At 38.2% G+C, this 18,394-nt stretch overlaps 1 protein-coding gene across 1 annotated transcript in view; it reads left to right on the top strand.

Annotated features, from left to right (window-relative positions):
• LOC122790866 (rho guanine nucleotide exchange factor 40-like) overlaps positions 1-18,394 on the top strand; it is a 1,619,416-nt gene that overhangs the window by 690,941 nt on the left and 910,081 nt on the right. The window contains exon 3 of the mRNA XM_044058526.1: positions 11,722-14,422. Coding sequence (XP_043914461.1) covers positions 11,722-14,422 — 2,701 coding nt within the window. The remainder of the gene's footprint in view (positions 1-11,721; positions 14,423-18,394) is intronic.

Here is an 18,394-nt window from a genome sequence, read left to right as displayed (position 1 = left end):
TTATTTGATATTCCATGCTGACAGAGTCTCACTTAGAACAAACCCCTCATTCTTGCCCAAAGTTTGCACTGAAACTAATCTCAGCCAAATTATTGATTTGCCAGTCTTCTTCCCCAACCATTCAAACAATTTAGAGTACATGCTGCACAAACGTGATGTTCACAGACAGCTCAAATTTTATTTGGATAGAACAAAAGATTTTAGAAAATCAGACCAGCTTTTTGTTTCATTTTCATACTCCAGGAAGGGTAGACCAGTGGCTAAAACAACTCTGTCTAAATGGTTATCCGATTGTCTCAGCTTTGCTTATTCAGCTGCCAATATGCCTTTGCAGCATAAAATTAAAGCTTATTCAACCAGAGCAGTTTCTACAGCCTCTGCCTTTTCTTCCAGACTTCCTGTTGATAACATTTGCGCAGCAGCCACTTGGTCAAAACCTCATACCTTTATCACTCATTAAAAAGTCGACAGGGCCTCCTTTGGATCCACGGTCCTGAGAAATATACTCCTGTGAGCCACCGAGATTGATGGTGCTTGGAATGCTACCCATCAGTAAAAAATGAACAGCGAGATAGAACAACTTCACATAAAGAAGGTATGTACTTACCATAACGTTCCATGTGACTTGTTCATCTCACCTTCATTCTTATGTCCCTCCCGGGCTGTTAGATGACCAAGATGCTGGATCCATCCTGGTTACTCAATCCTTCTATACCTTCTCTTGGGAGTGAAAGAATGACATATGGTATTATTATACGCAGCAAACAAGATCTGAGGTAACTCTAGGTGCATCATGGGATAGGGACTTGGCCTCAAGCTATTTGAAGACCTCGAGCTTTGCAATTGGTCAACTCAGAGCTGAGGGATCAGCTCCGAACCCATCAGTAAAGAATGAAAGAGAGATGAACAATTCACATGGAACGTTATGTTAAGTACATAATTTCTTTTTTGTGTATGGAAGTAAGGAGCCATCCCCCTGCATGGGCATTGCAGTCAGGGCTTGGCCTATACAAAACTACTTATTTAATGTTTTCTTTTTTAAGCTTACAGTTGTGAAAGTGATTAATATCTTCACAAAGTACTGAGCAATTGAAATGCTCAGTTAGAACAGAGACAAAATTTTCTGTCTCAGACTTACCTAATAGTTCTAATTACTGAGGGCCTTCCTTGTTATAAAGGTGTTAATTTTATTTTCAGCTGATAACTTCCCATACTGCTATCTACAATGGATTATTACCTTTCTTGAAAAATAAAGATGTGCATGTGCATCTGTGTACGTGCCTCTCTATAAACTAAAACATTCTGTCATGAGTCCTTCTCCACTAACATGGCTTAAGAGCTATATTTCTTTCCAGAAACAGCAGAAAAATGGGCAAGGCAAATTTCCTTACCAAAACACGCACAGAAACATGTACACGCACATGCATGCATTTTATTCTTTTTTTTTGTGTGGGAAGTAGCAACAACACAAGTTCTAAGATGTTGCCCTTTGTAGGGTTGGCTCTAAAATGCATAAAGCAGTAAACCAATAACTAAGCCATCAACTTCAGTAATTAAGGGTTGAATAATGGCATTCTTTAATTTGGAATACATAAAATAAAGCATTATTTGGGCACTCTAAATTGACCCTACGTGTGAGTGTGGGCACCTTCTGTAGAAGGTTGGGCGTCAGGCTGGCAACTCAACACCGTAAAACTCCACTGCCAGTCATTCTGTGGACTGTTATTTTGCTGTGGCAATCCCTAACATGAAAAGCTGAAGGAGAAGAAGAAGAAACTTGAACAGTCAATATGCAAACAGAAACATTCTTGCATAAAGAATGAAAAAATAAAATGTCAAAAACAGAGTCAAGGTTGAGAAAAAGCTCTCTGATATCTAAACTAAAGGCTAGATGCTTCTGGTTAAAAGTTACAGGGCTCATTACTGTATCTGACTTTCATTTTTAAAACAGAAGTTTCAAAGTCCTTACAGGTTGTATAGCTTGAGTTCTGTCTGTAATGTTATCCTCCAGGAAACAGTCATAACTCCTGCAACTTCTGTTGCTTTCTGAATTAATAATTTACCCCTTTTCCATTCTTTTATTGTAGGACTTTTATATTATTTATATTTTATTGTATGGCATTTATACTGTTTATATTTTATTAGTTCTATAAAATAAAATAAACAATCTGACCCTCTGTCTATACATCCAGGTAGACGTCATCTGAATTTAGAAGATACCTTCCTCTTTCCATGGTTAAATGCTTCTGGTGAGGTCAGGAGTTCCAAGAAGCTACTGTCCAAGTAAGGCATTGTAGTGGATTAGCATTTGACTGAGAGAAGCAACTTTCAAGCAACATTAAACTTTGCAGCGGGGCAATGAGTCAAGATGCATAGTCTAAATTCATCCTTAAACTGTTATGTACTATTTTACACATTATCTTTTGCATGTTCCATTTTAGTGAAAAGGCAGGTACAATGCCATTTTTGTACTATTATCTTTTGAACAATTATTCACGCACACTTTTAAATTTGAAATGGCTCTAATACAGCTGATTTGCTTTTCATGCTTTTTTGGAAAAACAGTAACTTTTTCCAACTTATCACAGCTGTCCTCATGTATTGCTGTCCTTTGTAGATTGTATTTAGTTTCATTACGAAACCCTCAGCATTCAAACCTGAGGTATGAAAACTTATTTTTGAAGTCACACTACCCATTTCCCTTACCCACAAAAGCCATCTGTCTTTGCATTATTGATACCACTTCTATGCTGGATGGTCACTTTGTAGGACTGCATACCCAAACACCATCTAAACAGTTTGCTATTTTGACCACTAGCTCTGTGTAAAAACTTTAATGGATTATATTCTGTTAGTACTTTAAATTTCTTATCATTCAAGTAAAGTTAAAGTATTTACATGGGTAATGTTGATTTGACACATACTGATATGTACATGCAAAGGATGAGGACATTGAGGACTGGACATACCACATTCAAACATGTCAGCCTAATGGACCCATGGTAGGATTTGATCCAAGGTCCATGCTATCAGAGAGGGAGAAGGATGTTTGTTGTTCAATATAATTATTTGTTCTGAAGTATGTTATGTCCATTTCTCGATATTGTGGTCCTGAGTATGTGCACATTTGTAGGAGTGCACTGGAGAATACCAGTGTAAACCGGAGTTGGAGTTTTTGGAAAGCTCACATTATTTCCAAGCACTCCTCTTATATGAATGCATACATTTCTTCTCTTGGCTGATGTCTACATCTCTGGAAAACTACTGGATCTTCTTCCACCTTTGGAGAAACCCCAAGTACAATATTTACTTCTATAATAAATTCCTGGCTATAATGAAAGCTAGCTACTACAGCGGGGTCCACTGAAGGTCTTCTTAAACCTTTGGAATACCTTTTCAGAAGCTGGTGTCCAGATAACCAGATTTAGCCTGTTTATTTTATTTTTTAATTAATTTTAGTTATTTTTTGATTGATTGATTGACTGATTGATTTGAGCAAGGGCTGACAGCTGAGTTGAAACACAACTATAGAGGATGAAACATCTGGAATATCATACTATTCAAAGGAATGCCTTTACTTGCTTTTTGGCTACTGAGGTAGGTCATGCCTTAGTAGCACCTACTTTGGCAGGCTTGGTCTGAACTTTACAACCTCCCATCCAATGTCCAGTGTGAAGTACTTCTGCAGTCCTAATCAAGATTTGCTTTTCTTGCTGTTTAGCCCAGCTATTTTAATATGTTCAACATATTTTAGACATGTTGAACCTGTTCCAGCCAGGATCTACAAATAAATATCAACACAGGCTGCAGTTTAGTCTCCATTTCCTGGTATGATCCACCAGTTTCGGGATAGTTGATGGTGTATTTTTCATGTCAAAATGCATTCTGGTGAATTTATACAACCCCAATTGAGTAATAAATGTTGACTTCTCTCCCTCTTGTCCTGTGTGTGTGTCAAGGATAGCTACCAGTAACCCTGGTAGGATGGTATTGAGTTATTTTGCCCCACCCAGTTGTAAAACTTCATCTTTTCTGTGCATGTGACACACATCTGTTTCACTGTAACTGTCTAGCTTTCTATAGTATGCACAGTTCCTAGTACTCCCATCACCAGTACCACCCAGAGGCTACTAAATTCCTGAACTAACCTCAAAAGGAACGTTTCCTCCAGTTCCTCCTACATAGTTTGCTTGACTTACTCAGGAACCCTGTAAGCAACCCATTTGACTATTCATTATTTTTCTCTATTTATATGGTGGTCTACATCCTGGCTTAACAGTGATCGTGTTACAGCCTGAGTATGTCCTGGTTTATCAGTGATCATGTTACAAGCTGAGTACATCTTAGCTTAGCTGTGATCAGGTTAAAGGCTGAGTGCACACTGGTTTAAAAGTGATTATGTTACAAGCTGAGTATATCCTAGTGATCATGTTAAAGGCTGAGTACACCTGAGGTTAACAGTGATCATGTTACAGGCTGAGTACATTCTGGCTTAGAAGTGATCATGTTACAGGCTGAGTACACCCTGGATTAACATTGATCATGTTATAGACTGAGCACAATCTGGTTTAGCAGTGATCATGTTACAAACTTAGTAAATCTTGTCTTAGCAGTGATTATGTTACAGGCTGAATACACCCTGTATTAACAGTGATCATGTTACAGGTTGAATACATCTTATTTTAACAAAGGTCATGTTACAAGATGAGTACATCCTGGCTTAGCAGTGATCATGTTACAGGCTGAGTACACACTGGTTTAAAAGTGATTATTTTACAGGCTGAGTACACCTGAGGTTAACAGTGATCATGTTACAGACTGAGTACACCCGAGATTAAGAATGATCATGTTTTACAGGCTGAATACATCTTATTTTAACAATGATCATGTTACAGGCTGAGTACAACCTGGTTTAGCAGTGATCATGTTATAGACTGAGCACATCCTGGTTTAGCAGTGATCATGTTGCAAACTTAGTAAATCTTGTCTTAGCAGTGATCATGTTACAGGCTGAGTACATCCTGGCTTAGAAGTGATCATGTTACAGATTGAGTACACTCTGGATTAACCGTGTTTGTGTTACAGGATGAATACACCCTGGTTTAGCAGTGATCATGTTATAGACTGAGCACATCCTGGTTTAGCAGTGATCATGTTGCAAACTTAGTAAATCTTGTCTTAGAGGTGATTATGTTACAGGCTGAGAACATCCTGACTTAGCAGTGATCATGTTACAGGCTGAGTGCACCCTGAATTAACATTGATCATGTTACATGCTGAGTACACCCTGGATTAACAATGTTCATGTTACAGGCTGAGTACATCCTTAATTAACAATGTTCATGTTACAGGCTGAGTACATCCTTAATTAACAATGTTCATGTTACAGGCTGAGTACACCCTGGATTAACAATGTTCATGTGACAGGCTGAGTACATCCTTAATTAGCAATGTTCATGTTACAGGCTGAGTACATCCTGGATTAACAGTGATCATGTTAAAGGCTGACTACACCCTGTATTAACAGTGATCATGTTACAGGTTGAATACATCTTATTTTAACAAAGGTCATGTTACAAGATGAGTACATCCTGGCTTAGCAGTGATCATGTTACAGGCTGAGTACACACTGGTTTAAAAGTGATTATTTTACAGGCTGAGTACACCCGAGGTTAACAGTGATCATGTTACAGGCTGAGTACACCCGAGGTTAAGAATGATCATGTTACAGGCTGAATACATCTTCTTTTAACAATGATCATGTTACAGGCTGAGTACAACCTGGTTTAGCAGTGATCATGTTATAGACTGAGCACATCCTGGTTTAGCAGTGATTATGTTGCAAACTTAGTAAATCTTGTCTTAGCAGTGATGATGTTACAGGCTGAGTACATCCTGTCTTAGAAGTGATCATGTTACAGATTGAGTACACTCTGGATTAACCATGTTTGTGTTACAGGATGAGTACACGCTGATTTAGCAGTGATCATGTTATAGACTGAGCACATCCTGGTTTAGCAGTGATCATGTTACAAACTTAATAAATCTTGTCTTAGCAGTGATCATGTTACAGGCTGAGTACATCCTGCCTTAGAAGTGATCATGTTACAGACTTGAGTACACTCTGGATTAACCATGTTTGTGTTACAGGATGAGTACACCCTGGTTTACCAGTGATCATGTTATAGACTGAGCACATCCTGGTTTAGCAGTGATCATGTTACAAACTTAGTAAGTCTTGTGTTAGAGGTGATTATGTTACAGGCTGAGAACATCCTGATTTAGCAGTGATCATGTTACAGGCTATGTACATCCTGGATTAACAGTGATCATGTTACAGGCTGAGTACACCCTGGATTAACAGTGATCATGTTACAGGCTGAGTACACCCTGGATTAACAGTGATCATGTTACAGGCTGAGTACACCCTGGATTAACAGTGATCATGTTACAGGCTGAGTACACCCTGGATTAACAATGTTCATGTTACAGGCTGAGTACACCCTGGATTAACAATGTTCATGTTACAGGCTGAGTACATTCTGGATTAACAGTGATGATGTAACAGGCTGAGTGCACCCTGGATTAACAGTGATCATGTTACAGGCTGAGTACACCCTGGATTAACAATGTTCATGTTACAGGCTGAGTACATCCTTAATTAGCAATGTTCATGTTACAGGCTGAGTACATCCTGGATTAACAGTGATCATGTTAAAGGCTGACTACACCCTGTATTAACAGTGATCATGTTACAGGTTGAATACATCTTATTTTAACAAAGGTCATGTTACAAGATGAGTACATCCTGGCTTAGCAGTGATCATGTTACAGGCTGAGTACACACTGGTTTAAAAGTGATTATTTTACAGGCTGAGTACACCCGAGGTTAACAGTGATCATGTTACAGGCTGAGTACACCCGAGGTTAAGAATGATCATGTTACAGGCTGAATACATCTTATTTTAACAATGATCATGTTACAGGCTGAGTACAACCTGGTTTAGCAGTGATCATGTTATAGACTGAGCACATCCTGGTTTAGCAGTGATCATGTTGCAAACTTAGTAAATCTTGTCTTAGCAGTGATGATGTTACAGGCTGAGTACATCCTGTCTTAGAAGTGATCATGTTACAGATTGAGTACACTCTGGATTAACCATGTTTGTGTTACTGGATGAGTACACCCTGATTTAGCAGTGATCATGTTATAGACTGAGCACATCCTGGTTTAGCAGTGATCATGTTACAAACTTAATAAATCTTGTCTTAGCAGTGATCATGTTACAGGCTGAGTACATCCTGCCTTAGAAGTGATCATGTTACAGACTTGAGTACACTCTGGAATAACCATGTTTGTGTTACAGGATGAGTACACCCTGGTTTACCAGTGATCATGTTATAGACTGAGCACATCCTGGTTTAGCAGTGATCATGTTACAAACTTAGTAAGTCTTGTGTTAGAGGTGATTATGTTACAGGCTGAGAACATCCTGATTTAGCAGTGATCATGTTACAGGCTATGTACATCCTGGATTAACAGTGATCATGTTACAGGCTGAGTACACCCTGGATTAACAGTGATCATGTTACAGGCTGAGTACACCCTGGATTAACAGTGATCATGTTACAGGCTGAGTACACCCTGGATTAACAGTGATCATGTTACAGGCTGAGTACACCCTGGATTAACAATGTTCATGTTACAGGCTGAGTACATTCTGGATTAACAGTGATTATGTAACAGGCTGAGTGCACCCTGGATTAACAGTGATCATGTTACAGGCTGAGTACACCCTGGATTAACAATGTTCATGTTACAGGCTATTTACATCCTGGATTAACAGTGATCATGTTACAGACTGAGTACATCCTGATTTAGCAGTGATCATGTCCCGAAATTCACAAGGCACAGCTTGGATTTGTTGAACCTGAGTAGTGTTTGCTGCTGCTGTGATTAAAGCACCTCATCCACCAATGTTAGTTTGAGTCTCACTAAGCAGGCCAACCACTAGATCCTTATCTATTTCCTCATGTAACCCATAGCATCTACTAAGTACTACCACCTCTCTTTCATGGTAGGGCTTTATCATATTGATAGGATAAACTTTGTGCTTTTGCTTCCTGCTTGCCATCTCCTCCACATCACTGGCATTACTTACCATACAGGAACGAAACCATTATTTTTGGCCCATTCGTGTATTTTCTGGCCCTGTCTGTCTGGTCATAGCAGACGTTATGCTGCTACAGCTCTGACTGTGCTGGGTGTTATTAAATTTACTCCTCAAATTGAAGACATATTCTGCAAAATACTCTTTCGGAAAAATGCAATTACTCTTCATCTTTTCACCCTGTAACAAAAAGTAAATAAATGTTATTCCTCTCTGGGATATTTCTGTCTATATAAAGATGAAGTCGGGCAAATAATTGTCCCGTCTGCTTGAATTAGTCTTCAAATGTTATCAGCATTGTTTTCAGATTAGAGTTGGTCATTTACACTGAACCAGTTGTTTTCCAGATTGTAGCATTTTTTTAATTGCTTAACTGCATAACACCTATGTAAACAAGTCAACAGTTTTAATATAATGCTAGCCCCTCTTCCTGTCACTGTATCAGTAGGAGAGCCCATTTCTCATATTTTCTGCCTCCAAGGACAAAGCTACCTCCACCTCGGTGTACATAGTGGCATAATAATCTGGTATCACCGAGGTATACCTCTTACCTGTAGTCCTAGGGGTAATAAAAAACCATATTGCTCATGGCTAGTCTCTGAAATAGCTCCCAGTAGTACATAACGGCACCAAGCAGTTTTGATTGTATATCTCTTGCTTGCCATCCTTTAAAAACTACTTACATTTTTAGCAGTGCCCTTTTGCATATTTTTCACTTCCTGGTCTTTTTATCGGTTTATAATTTATGCAAATAAAATATTAGCATAAGTCTTTTTTTGTATATTTTATATCCAAATGGTTGGAAAAAGAAATATCCTGGACTATGGCTGGCAGTGTCTTACAGTATGCCATTGGGGCTAGCAGCTGTTATATCACTTTTCCCTCTAGCCCCTCTTCAGCAACCCACTCTATGTACGATACTCTCCTGTCCCTTTATATGGGCTTTCTCAGCTGCAGATGACTGACAGCCCTCTTGGCTATCTCTCTCAAGATATGCAGAGAGAGGTCTGATAGATGAGACTTCCTTTATAGTCCATTTGTAGTTGTCACTTATTTTCTTTGTAACACAAATCCAGTACTTTTTGACAACCGAGTCTTAGATTTTGTTTCATTGCTATCAACCATTTATTTCCTTGAAGTAACTCTTTCCCGAAGATGTCCTGTACCTTCTGACAGCTGTGACATACACACACACACGCGTGCACGCACTGCAGCGGTGTAGCAATGCCAGGGTATTAGGAGGTGCAATAAGCAGTTGCTAATGGGGTGATATTGCTGTACTGGCACAGGCATCACCACCTTTTTCCCATTGTATACATGGGAGCACATCAACAGTATCTAAATCACCTACAGCCAGTTTTCACACTGCAGGGTGGCTGGTACTGAAGCAGCATTCAAAATGAATGCCAATACTCTATTTGCAGTCATGCCTGAAGCACTGAAATGCTTTGTTTGTGGTGTTCGTACTGTAGCAAGCTGCTAGTTACATCTGTGTATGGAATTTTTAAGTTGCGGGGTACCAGAACAGAGAGGTCCACTGGGTGCTATATAATATTGCTATTGCTCTGTAAACATGCACAGGCACAGAAATTCAACTACCCACTGAATATCCATGAAGTCAAAGGAAGGATGTACACACACTACACAAAAAGCACTCCAGACAGGAACCATATGTTGCTTGAAATTTGCCAAGACAGCCATTATTTTTATTTTGCTGTTTATATATCATGTGTTACATTTATTACATTAGAATTAGTTTTTGCTGTTCTTTACCGTATTACTGCTAATGTGCAGATAAGTTTCATGTTTATTTATTTATTTATTGATTTATTTATTGAGTGATTGAATTTGTTTACTGGGAAAGTCCACTGGGCCTTGATGAGCCCATTTTCAGTGGAGACCCAGGGAGAAAAGCTCCACATACATTAAAATATAGGGAAATATCACACAGAGCACATAATTTATATACAGATGCAATCCATGGATATCAGTTTGATAACCGTGCAGAATTTTTACATCTATAGTATGAGCATAGAACTAGAAACTGTATACATTCATAAAACATATATATAAATTATATTAACAGTGAAGAGTATCAGATTAAGGATAAGAAAAATATTAAGACTTGTAGACTAAATAGTTGGGATATAGCAAGATGTAGTGAGAGCATAAGGTGTTAGTATGGAAGAAAGTATGGAGATGTTATACAAGTATTTAGATGGAGTAGAGTAAGGTTATAGTGGAAGAAGTCAGGTTTAGGGGTGTGTTGTTGAGGTGCAGGTGCATAGCCAGAGAGGTGAGAGATGTAGTCTGCGGGATTTGTAAAGGAAGCAGGATCACTAATTGTTCTGATTGAGGGGTGAGATACCTAGGTTGGAGAGTTCCATGAGCAGAAGGGGGTGGGAAACCATATCAAAGGCCTTTGATAGATCGAGAAAGAGTGCGGAGACTATGCAGCCAGCGTCATGAGTTCTCTTTACTGTGTCCATAAAGGAAATGAAGGAAATATATTTTGCAGTAACTGCAATATTTGACTTTGACAAGTCATAGATGAAAACAGTGCTTACACCACACTAGCTACCCACTTAACAAATAAATAAATAAAAACAATTCCCAAGTGGAGGAACTCTGTGCTCGTTTGTGTGTGACATTCTCAGTCTGTCTGTCAACAGCATTACATCTCATGGTTTCATATTCCATCAAGGGATCTCATCATTTATAGTAATCTCCATCAGGTAATATTAAACCTGTCTCAGACACTGAATACAGGAAAACACTTTGAGTGTGTCACTTCATCTCTAATTCCTGATGACTATGTTCCGCAGTTTAATTATCCTTCATGGTGTTATGCCTTTGAAACTCCTTCCTAATCCTAATCATTATTGAAACTTATTACTTCAAAAGTAGTATAACACAAAGCTCAAGTACTGCATTAACACTTTACTAAATACAGCAATTTCTGAAACATTTTACTTGGTTTTAATCTGTAGTTATATGAAAGAACATGTAATGTTATTCACTGAAATGGCAATTTAACCCATTTCCCAGTCCGCAGTAACCATATCAAGGAGGTTCTTCTACTTGCCTTACTATGTAGGTGTTAAACATTAATGCCAGAGGACAGAGGAATCATGGGTAAATAGAAAAATAACCACATACAAGTTAGCCTTCATGTATTGAACAAAACTGAAGTTCTGCATCGCACAAGGCAACAATAATACATATTTTAATTTGCTACTACAGTTATAATAAGCAATGTATACTGTGCACTATGACAGTGGAGTTTACCTACTTGCAGGATTACCTAAATATTACTTATGGTGCTATAACTGGTTTAGTAACCACACAGACAGCAACTTATATTATTCCAGTAGCTGAGGGTAGCCCTTATACCTCACATTATAGCACAAGATGGTATGTTCAGAATATCTTTCCTGCATTAGTGTTTTGTAGAGCTAACCTTTCTGAATAACATGTTCTGGCTATGTTTCTTGTTTTTTCTCAAACTCATTTTTATATGCAACATTTCTACTTTCATACTTCCTTTCAGGCACAGTACAGTGGTTTCCTGTTCCGCCATGAGGGCTGGCCGTTATGTCTCCATGAGAAGGTGGTGGTGCAGCTTTCAACTCTCTCCTGGCAGGCTTTGCAGCCAGGGGACTTTTACCTACAGATGACCCCTTACCTGGCAAGATCTCCTAGATTAATGCTAAAATGCCTATCCCGGGATGGCTACAGTGTCCAAGAAATCGTGGTTGGGGAGGACTGCTATCCCTTTATTTTTACCGTTGAGTGGTTAAACAGTATCAACAAAGATCGGAATGCTGTGCGGCTGGAGAACTGCCTTCTGGTCGCTGACAACAATGTACTACGAGTGTCATGGCAGGAGGTGGTTTATCCACAGTTTGTCCACAAAGAGGGGTTGGTAGTGGGTAGTAGGCACAGTCAAAACACTGTGTGGGACATAGGACTTCCACGTAATATGGGATTAAGCTCAGTGTTTACACTACAGCACTCTGAAGTGCTTGAAGATGTTTTGTCCCACCCCTCTGTTTCTCACAAACAAAGGGAGGGTTTTGAAATATCTTCGACTACACATTTAAGGGATGCAGACTATGTTTCAACAGAATATGGCAAAGAATTCCAAAGATCAAATGATGGTTGTACTCATTTGAACAAGGATGCTGAGCATGTAGAGTCTTCTAAGGAAAATATCGAAGGAGAATATGTGGAGCTGCTAGAAATAGTTGTTCAGAAACATCTCCCAAGCCAAGAAGAGATGAACACAAATTCTAAACAGAAATATTTAGAGATGAATGGAATTTTTAAAACCAAGACTATACCCCTTAGAAAAGGACACAATAAGAATCGGAACCGAAACCATAAAGCCTGGTTGCACCAAAAGCCTTCCAAGGTGGAGACACAGCATGTTGCTGGCAAATGGGGGACTAACGAAGCTTTACATCCTTCAACAAGTTTTCGTCAAAAGGCCTGTGGGAGTGCAAATGTTGAAACAAGGGTGTCTAATATTGTTATAGACAACAGGACTGTATCACTTCCAGAAGCTGCTGAGAAAGATACCTGTGATGAGGAAGTCAGTACATTTACGGTTACAACTGGAATGACGGAAGGTAATAACTCCTGTGCTAATTTGTGTTTTGCAAGTAATGAAAAGGATTCCTTGGAGAGCAATCAAAACACAGCCATCACCAAAATGGTGCATGAAGACTCTCGGGGAAATAGCCTTCAAGATGAAAATGAAGAAGGCCAAAGAAGAATCTGCATAGAATTTCAGCCTCCTAAAGCTGACATGGTGTGTACTAACAACTGTGGTGGAGAAGACATGTGTGTGTATCTGGTAAGGGAAGCTGTTATTGCATCTCAGGTATCTGGCACAGGTGAGCACTGTGGTGACAACTGCACTGAAACTGAGACTTCAGAATCAGACCAAGAAAACATAAAGACTAACCTCCTACCACTTTCTCCTCAAGCACAAGAACCCATTGCTACTAAGGATGAGGTAAACGAGTTACCTGTTGGCAGTTTAGAGATCCCTGCTGCATCAGATACAGACTCTTTGACAAGGAAAAACCAGAGAGAGACAGATAACAGTCAAAGTAGTGTTATTTCATCTTCCTCCTCCACTTCATCATCATCAGGGTTTAAATCCTTATCCACAGAGACATCCTTAGATGGTACACTTGTGGCAGGTCAGTTATCAGCTGAGACTCCAATAACTACAGCTTTGTTCAATAGCAGTATGTATGTGTCACATGACTCACTCACCCCTCAGTCAGTTGTTGACAGTGCTCTGGAGGATTCTATGGTACTGTTTGAAGATTCAGACTGTTGTATTATGGATGTCATGGAAGACCTCGGTCAACTTCAGTCAGATTTTACTACAGCCATTCATGCCACTGACACATCTCATGAAACAGCTGTTATTGAAAATGGAATATCACAACCACTAGAACATTCTGTGGACTCTCAACTACCTGTTAATAGTTTGCATGAAACTGAAAACAATTCTGAAGCACTGATTACTTTGTCAGAACCTAAACCTCAAATAGTAAATGACAGTGTTTTTGGTACTGATGTTCCTTCATTAGACCTCTGTGCTACAACTCAAGATCAAACTCTGCAACCAAAAGAAGTAAGTACTCATTTATTGGATAAGTGTATTACTCAAGAGTGCTCTAACGCACTATCACTTGCTCATTCTGAAAAAGAAATAAATAATCAGCAAGAATTTTGTATTAAAAATCCTGAAAGTGCAGAAGTGTCTCAGGGGGACCAAAGTCAGTGCTCTGAAGACAGTCAGACAGCGATAGTACAAACACAGCTATCTCTTGCCAGTCAGACAGAAAACAGCACAGATAGTAGCATATGCATACAGGAACTTCTAAAGGACTCAAAGCCATTATCAAAGAAAAATGGTAACAATAAAAGGAGGAAAAAGGGCTTCCAGAAAACAAAGGCTAATTCAAAGTCAGAAAGTCAAGAACAAGAAAATATTGTATCTGATGATAGTTTCACCATGGATTGTTCACAAAATGCCCCTATGATAGAAGAGTTAACTATGGAATGTAATGGAGAAACAGTTACACCAGTGGATACATTATCAGACAATCTTCAGAATGCAGTCATGGAAAGTTCCCTTGCAAAAGATTGCAGCTGTGACGCTACAATCGAGGGCTGCACAGAGGCTGAAAAGGAGGAAGTGAAAGACATAAAAAGCAACAACCATGAAGGTAAGACAAGCTTCATATTTTTATAAATGTCTTTGTTGAGTGCATGCTACTTGCTAGATGTGACATTATTTGTAAATGGTGCCAAACATCACCAATAAATTAAATACATGTTGTGCTGTTGTTAGTTTATGAAGAGTATAGTCTTTGCCTAACCTGAGATGATGATGATGAAGACACCCAGTGATGGGTGAAACAGTTGAGTAATAATCATCTATTCGCTGCAGGGTTTCAGTAGGAAAAGTCAAACAGTTTTAGCTTTAAAGGCATAGAGATGCTTTCTAATGGTAAACTCAGCAATAGAGAAATGAAACAAGCACCATACCCACTGATGTATGGTCGCTAAACCTAGACAGGTGAGAAATTGCCTCTGACATGAGACAGAAAATTTATTGTAGTCTCATAATCCCATAGTCTAAGCACCACAGTATGCCACTGATTCTAAGCATGACTGCCAACCTCTTACCTCTAGAGTCAGGGATAAAGGTCTCAAATCGGAGTACACTTTAAACACTGGCACTACTGATGTAGAAAGTCAACAGGAAGCTGGAATTATCAAGCATTTTCTAAAACAAAAATAGTCAGCAACCGCATTTATTGTCATTATGCATTGATGTAAATTCACCATATTTAAAAATAAATCACCGATTTAGGAGAAATAGAACAATATTATGAGCAGAATTCAGAGGTATTCATTAAAATCAGTGACATTTGAATGCTATGATTTCAAGATCAGTGTGTGAACATCAGCTAGCATAGAAAGACCAAAATGAAGTCTGTCTGCATTTGTTGTGACATACCTTGTCACTTTATCTATGAGTAGGGCATTGCTGGCAGTTATCCACGTATGGCAATATTGGTACCCTTGCAGTACCTCATATTTCTGGTTATTGTTATTTAAGTAACCTGTACCCCAATATACAAACATTGTTACTGCTTCATTATAATAATATCAAGCATTAACCATTCTCTGACCTCTAAGCTGGGAACCTGGATATTTACAGATTTATAGAAATAGGTACAGGTTCCTTCTGCAAATGTATTTTTATACTGTTAAATTGCAGCAACATATGCTGATCAAGCAGATGATAGAAACCTAGTCCTATTGCATCCATTCAAGTAAGAATATGTAACGTAGGGAGTAGAGGCATACAACAAGGAACAGGTAACATATAAACTTTGTGACATTTAGTGTACCTCTGTTTCTGATTACTCAACATTTTAGTTAGCTTCTACTGTAAGCATTCCGATATGGCTACTCACAAAGGCTATGACCATATAATTATATTGTATTTATTCTGTAACACCAGTGGATCACATGCTTGTTTCTTGTCTGCTATGTTTAGAACAGTAAAAATCGGTACATAGTTAATATAATTTAAAATTTATAGTTGGTCTCATTTCTATGCAATTATATTATTATTATTATTATTATTATTATTATTATTATTATTATTAAGGTAGACCATTTTTCTGGTCCAGGATAAATCCTATGAATTAATATATTTTTTATAACATGTGGTTATAAAGTTGAAGTATTTTAACTTAACTCACTCACTGCATGCATATTACTTGTTTCTGTTTTATTAGTTGAAAAGCGTATTGTATTTTATATTTGCCAGTGATTTAGCATTAAATGTGACAATCAATGTTTTTCTCTCATCATAATCAGGTAGGACCATGTCTCTATCCAGTACTTGTTGCTTTTTGCACATTCTAACTCAACACTTTTATGGTTCTCAGTTGCATGACATATCACACCAATATCCAGCTGTTTTCCATAACAGCAGAAATGATTAAATGCTGTTTGCCTTGAAGTTTTATTTTGGGTACCTATACACAGCTGAAAAATCAATGCAGTGTTCTATACAGCTGGAAGTTGTGACTTTAGAGTATCTAAGGTGCTGTTTTTGCTTTTAAATAAATTTATAATGAACAAAATGAAGCCTTTTAACTAACAGCACATAGATTTGATTCTAATGGTATTAAATAAATGTATGTGTAATTTACTGGAAGGATTAAACCTTCATTTTGCTGAAAGGGGACTACAGTTAAAAACTTTTATCACTCAGACTAAAAAGTTTGTAGTACAAAACAGACAGAAGATTTATACAAGCCATGGCTATAACTATGTGCTGCAGAAAGAAAACTCTTTGTACTGTTTGTGAACATGCAACTGAAAATTATTCAATTATTCTTTGTACTTGACATTCTTAGAGGCAGTAGGATTAGTACCTGATAAGGTACCACTGCATATTCTGTAGTTTTTGTCATATGGTATAGTCATATTTATTTTGATTTATTACCATGATAAAGTTTACATTATTGTAGAGGACGCTTATGATATTGAATGTTGTGACTGAGAAATGCCATTTTTGCTGGCATTTTCCTGAACATCAGACTTTTTGTAAAATAACATTATTCTGTCTAATGTTGTATTGCTGTCTAACACAGATAAAAAAATGCAAGTGTAATAACGTATAAGAAATCAGTAAAATGATTACACAATGTGGGAAATGTAAATACAACACTTTGCAAACATTAACTTTTATTCCATTTTAGTTGTCAACATGATGAGACTTATCAGGCTGCATGTTGATGCAAAGCTTTATGCTACTGTCTCATTGCTCCAGAGGTCAGTCCTAACCCCACTGGTAACTGCTCATGCTAAGTATCCATGTCTTGTTATTGTCCATATGAGCTGCTTCTGACCACTGTCATTTTCTATACAGATATGCAGAATGTAAACACAAGTATTGGTCTGCCATTATCACTTTGTTACAGGTGAAAGAGGATCAAAGGGATCTAGTCACTGCTTCTAATATATTATAAAATTATTAAATAAACAAAGAGGTCTCAGGTACCCGGTTTACCAATTACCAAGTTAAATACCTTGCTCAGAATCACAGTATGCAAATGGCATTCAAGAAATCAGATCAAAGGCCAAACAACCCCCAGGCGCCTGTAGCCTTAAATGGTTGATCAGAAATGACTGACAACACAAATACCCTAGAAAGTATGCCATAAAACAATCAATAATGATTTTGCAGAGGAAAAGCTTCCTTGTACCCTGCATGTAGGAGACCATACCCCACACTGCACCTTACTTATAAAGGGTGGGAGATGGCATAATGGTTAAGGTGTTTACCTTACAGACAAACTCACTGCAAACATTGAGTCAGTTGTGCTGCATCCTGATCTGAATCTGAACTGCTCATCTCCATTCGTACTTTCTAGACTTAAGCTGTGATGTGTGCGTTAAGTAATGTGATCTGTAGTATATAAGACTATAGATAGGTAGGGGTTCTAATTTCACTCCAGCCCACTTGCTGTGTTTGTTTGTGTATGTGCATTTCCCGACAAAACAAGTGTGAATCCCATACTGACTTCCAAACGGCAATGATTCTGCACTTGTGGGAGGTTGGCATAATGGTTAAGGTGTTTACCTTACAGATACAAGGTGCAAAGTTTGATTCTCACATGGGGTAATTGGATAGGCTTAAAATGGTCCACATGGGCAATTAGTCTAGCACAAATCTATGAACCTATGATCCTATAAATGCTAACATAACCCACACTGCACCATACTTATAAATGCTAACATACCTCACACCGCACCTCACTTATAAAGGCTAACTGCACAGTCATACAAGCACAGAAAAAGGACACCCTGAAAAAGTGCAACATTGGTCAGAGAAAGTAAAATCTTGCAGTTAGTGCAGGAAACAAGATTGGGAAATTGGAAAAATAGAAAAGAAAACTTAACACAAGGAGAAACATACTTTAACCACTTATAAGATGATCACTCAAAGGTATGCAGGTTAAAACTCTTAAACACTTTGTAGCTGTTAGTTTATCCTCAAATGTGTTTACCTGTTACTAAAATGCCTGTGTTTAATTAAATCCAACCCACCGTTACAGTTATCTCACTCAGCAGCTTCTCAATTTCCCCACTTGTCCTGAGTACCTTTAACC

The sequence above is a fragment of the Protopterus annectens genome, chromosome 16.part0 (assembly GCF_019279795.1).
Source record: "Protopterus annectens isolate FY-2018-M chromosome 16.part0, PAN1.0, whole genome shotgun sequence".
In the NCBI taxonomy this organism is placed as follows: domain Eukaryota; kingdom Metazoa; phylum Chordata; order Ceratodontiformes; family Protopteridae; genus Protopterus; species Protopterus annectens.
Note: the sequence above shows the minus strand (reverse complement) of the source record. Positions and strands in the feature narration are given on the sequence as shown.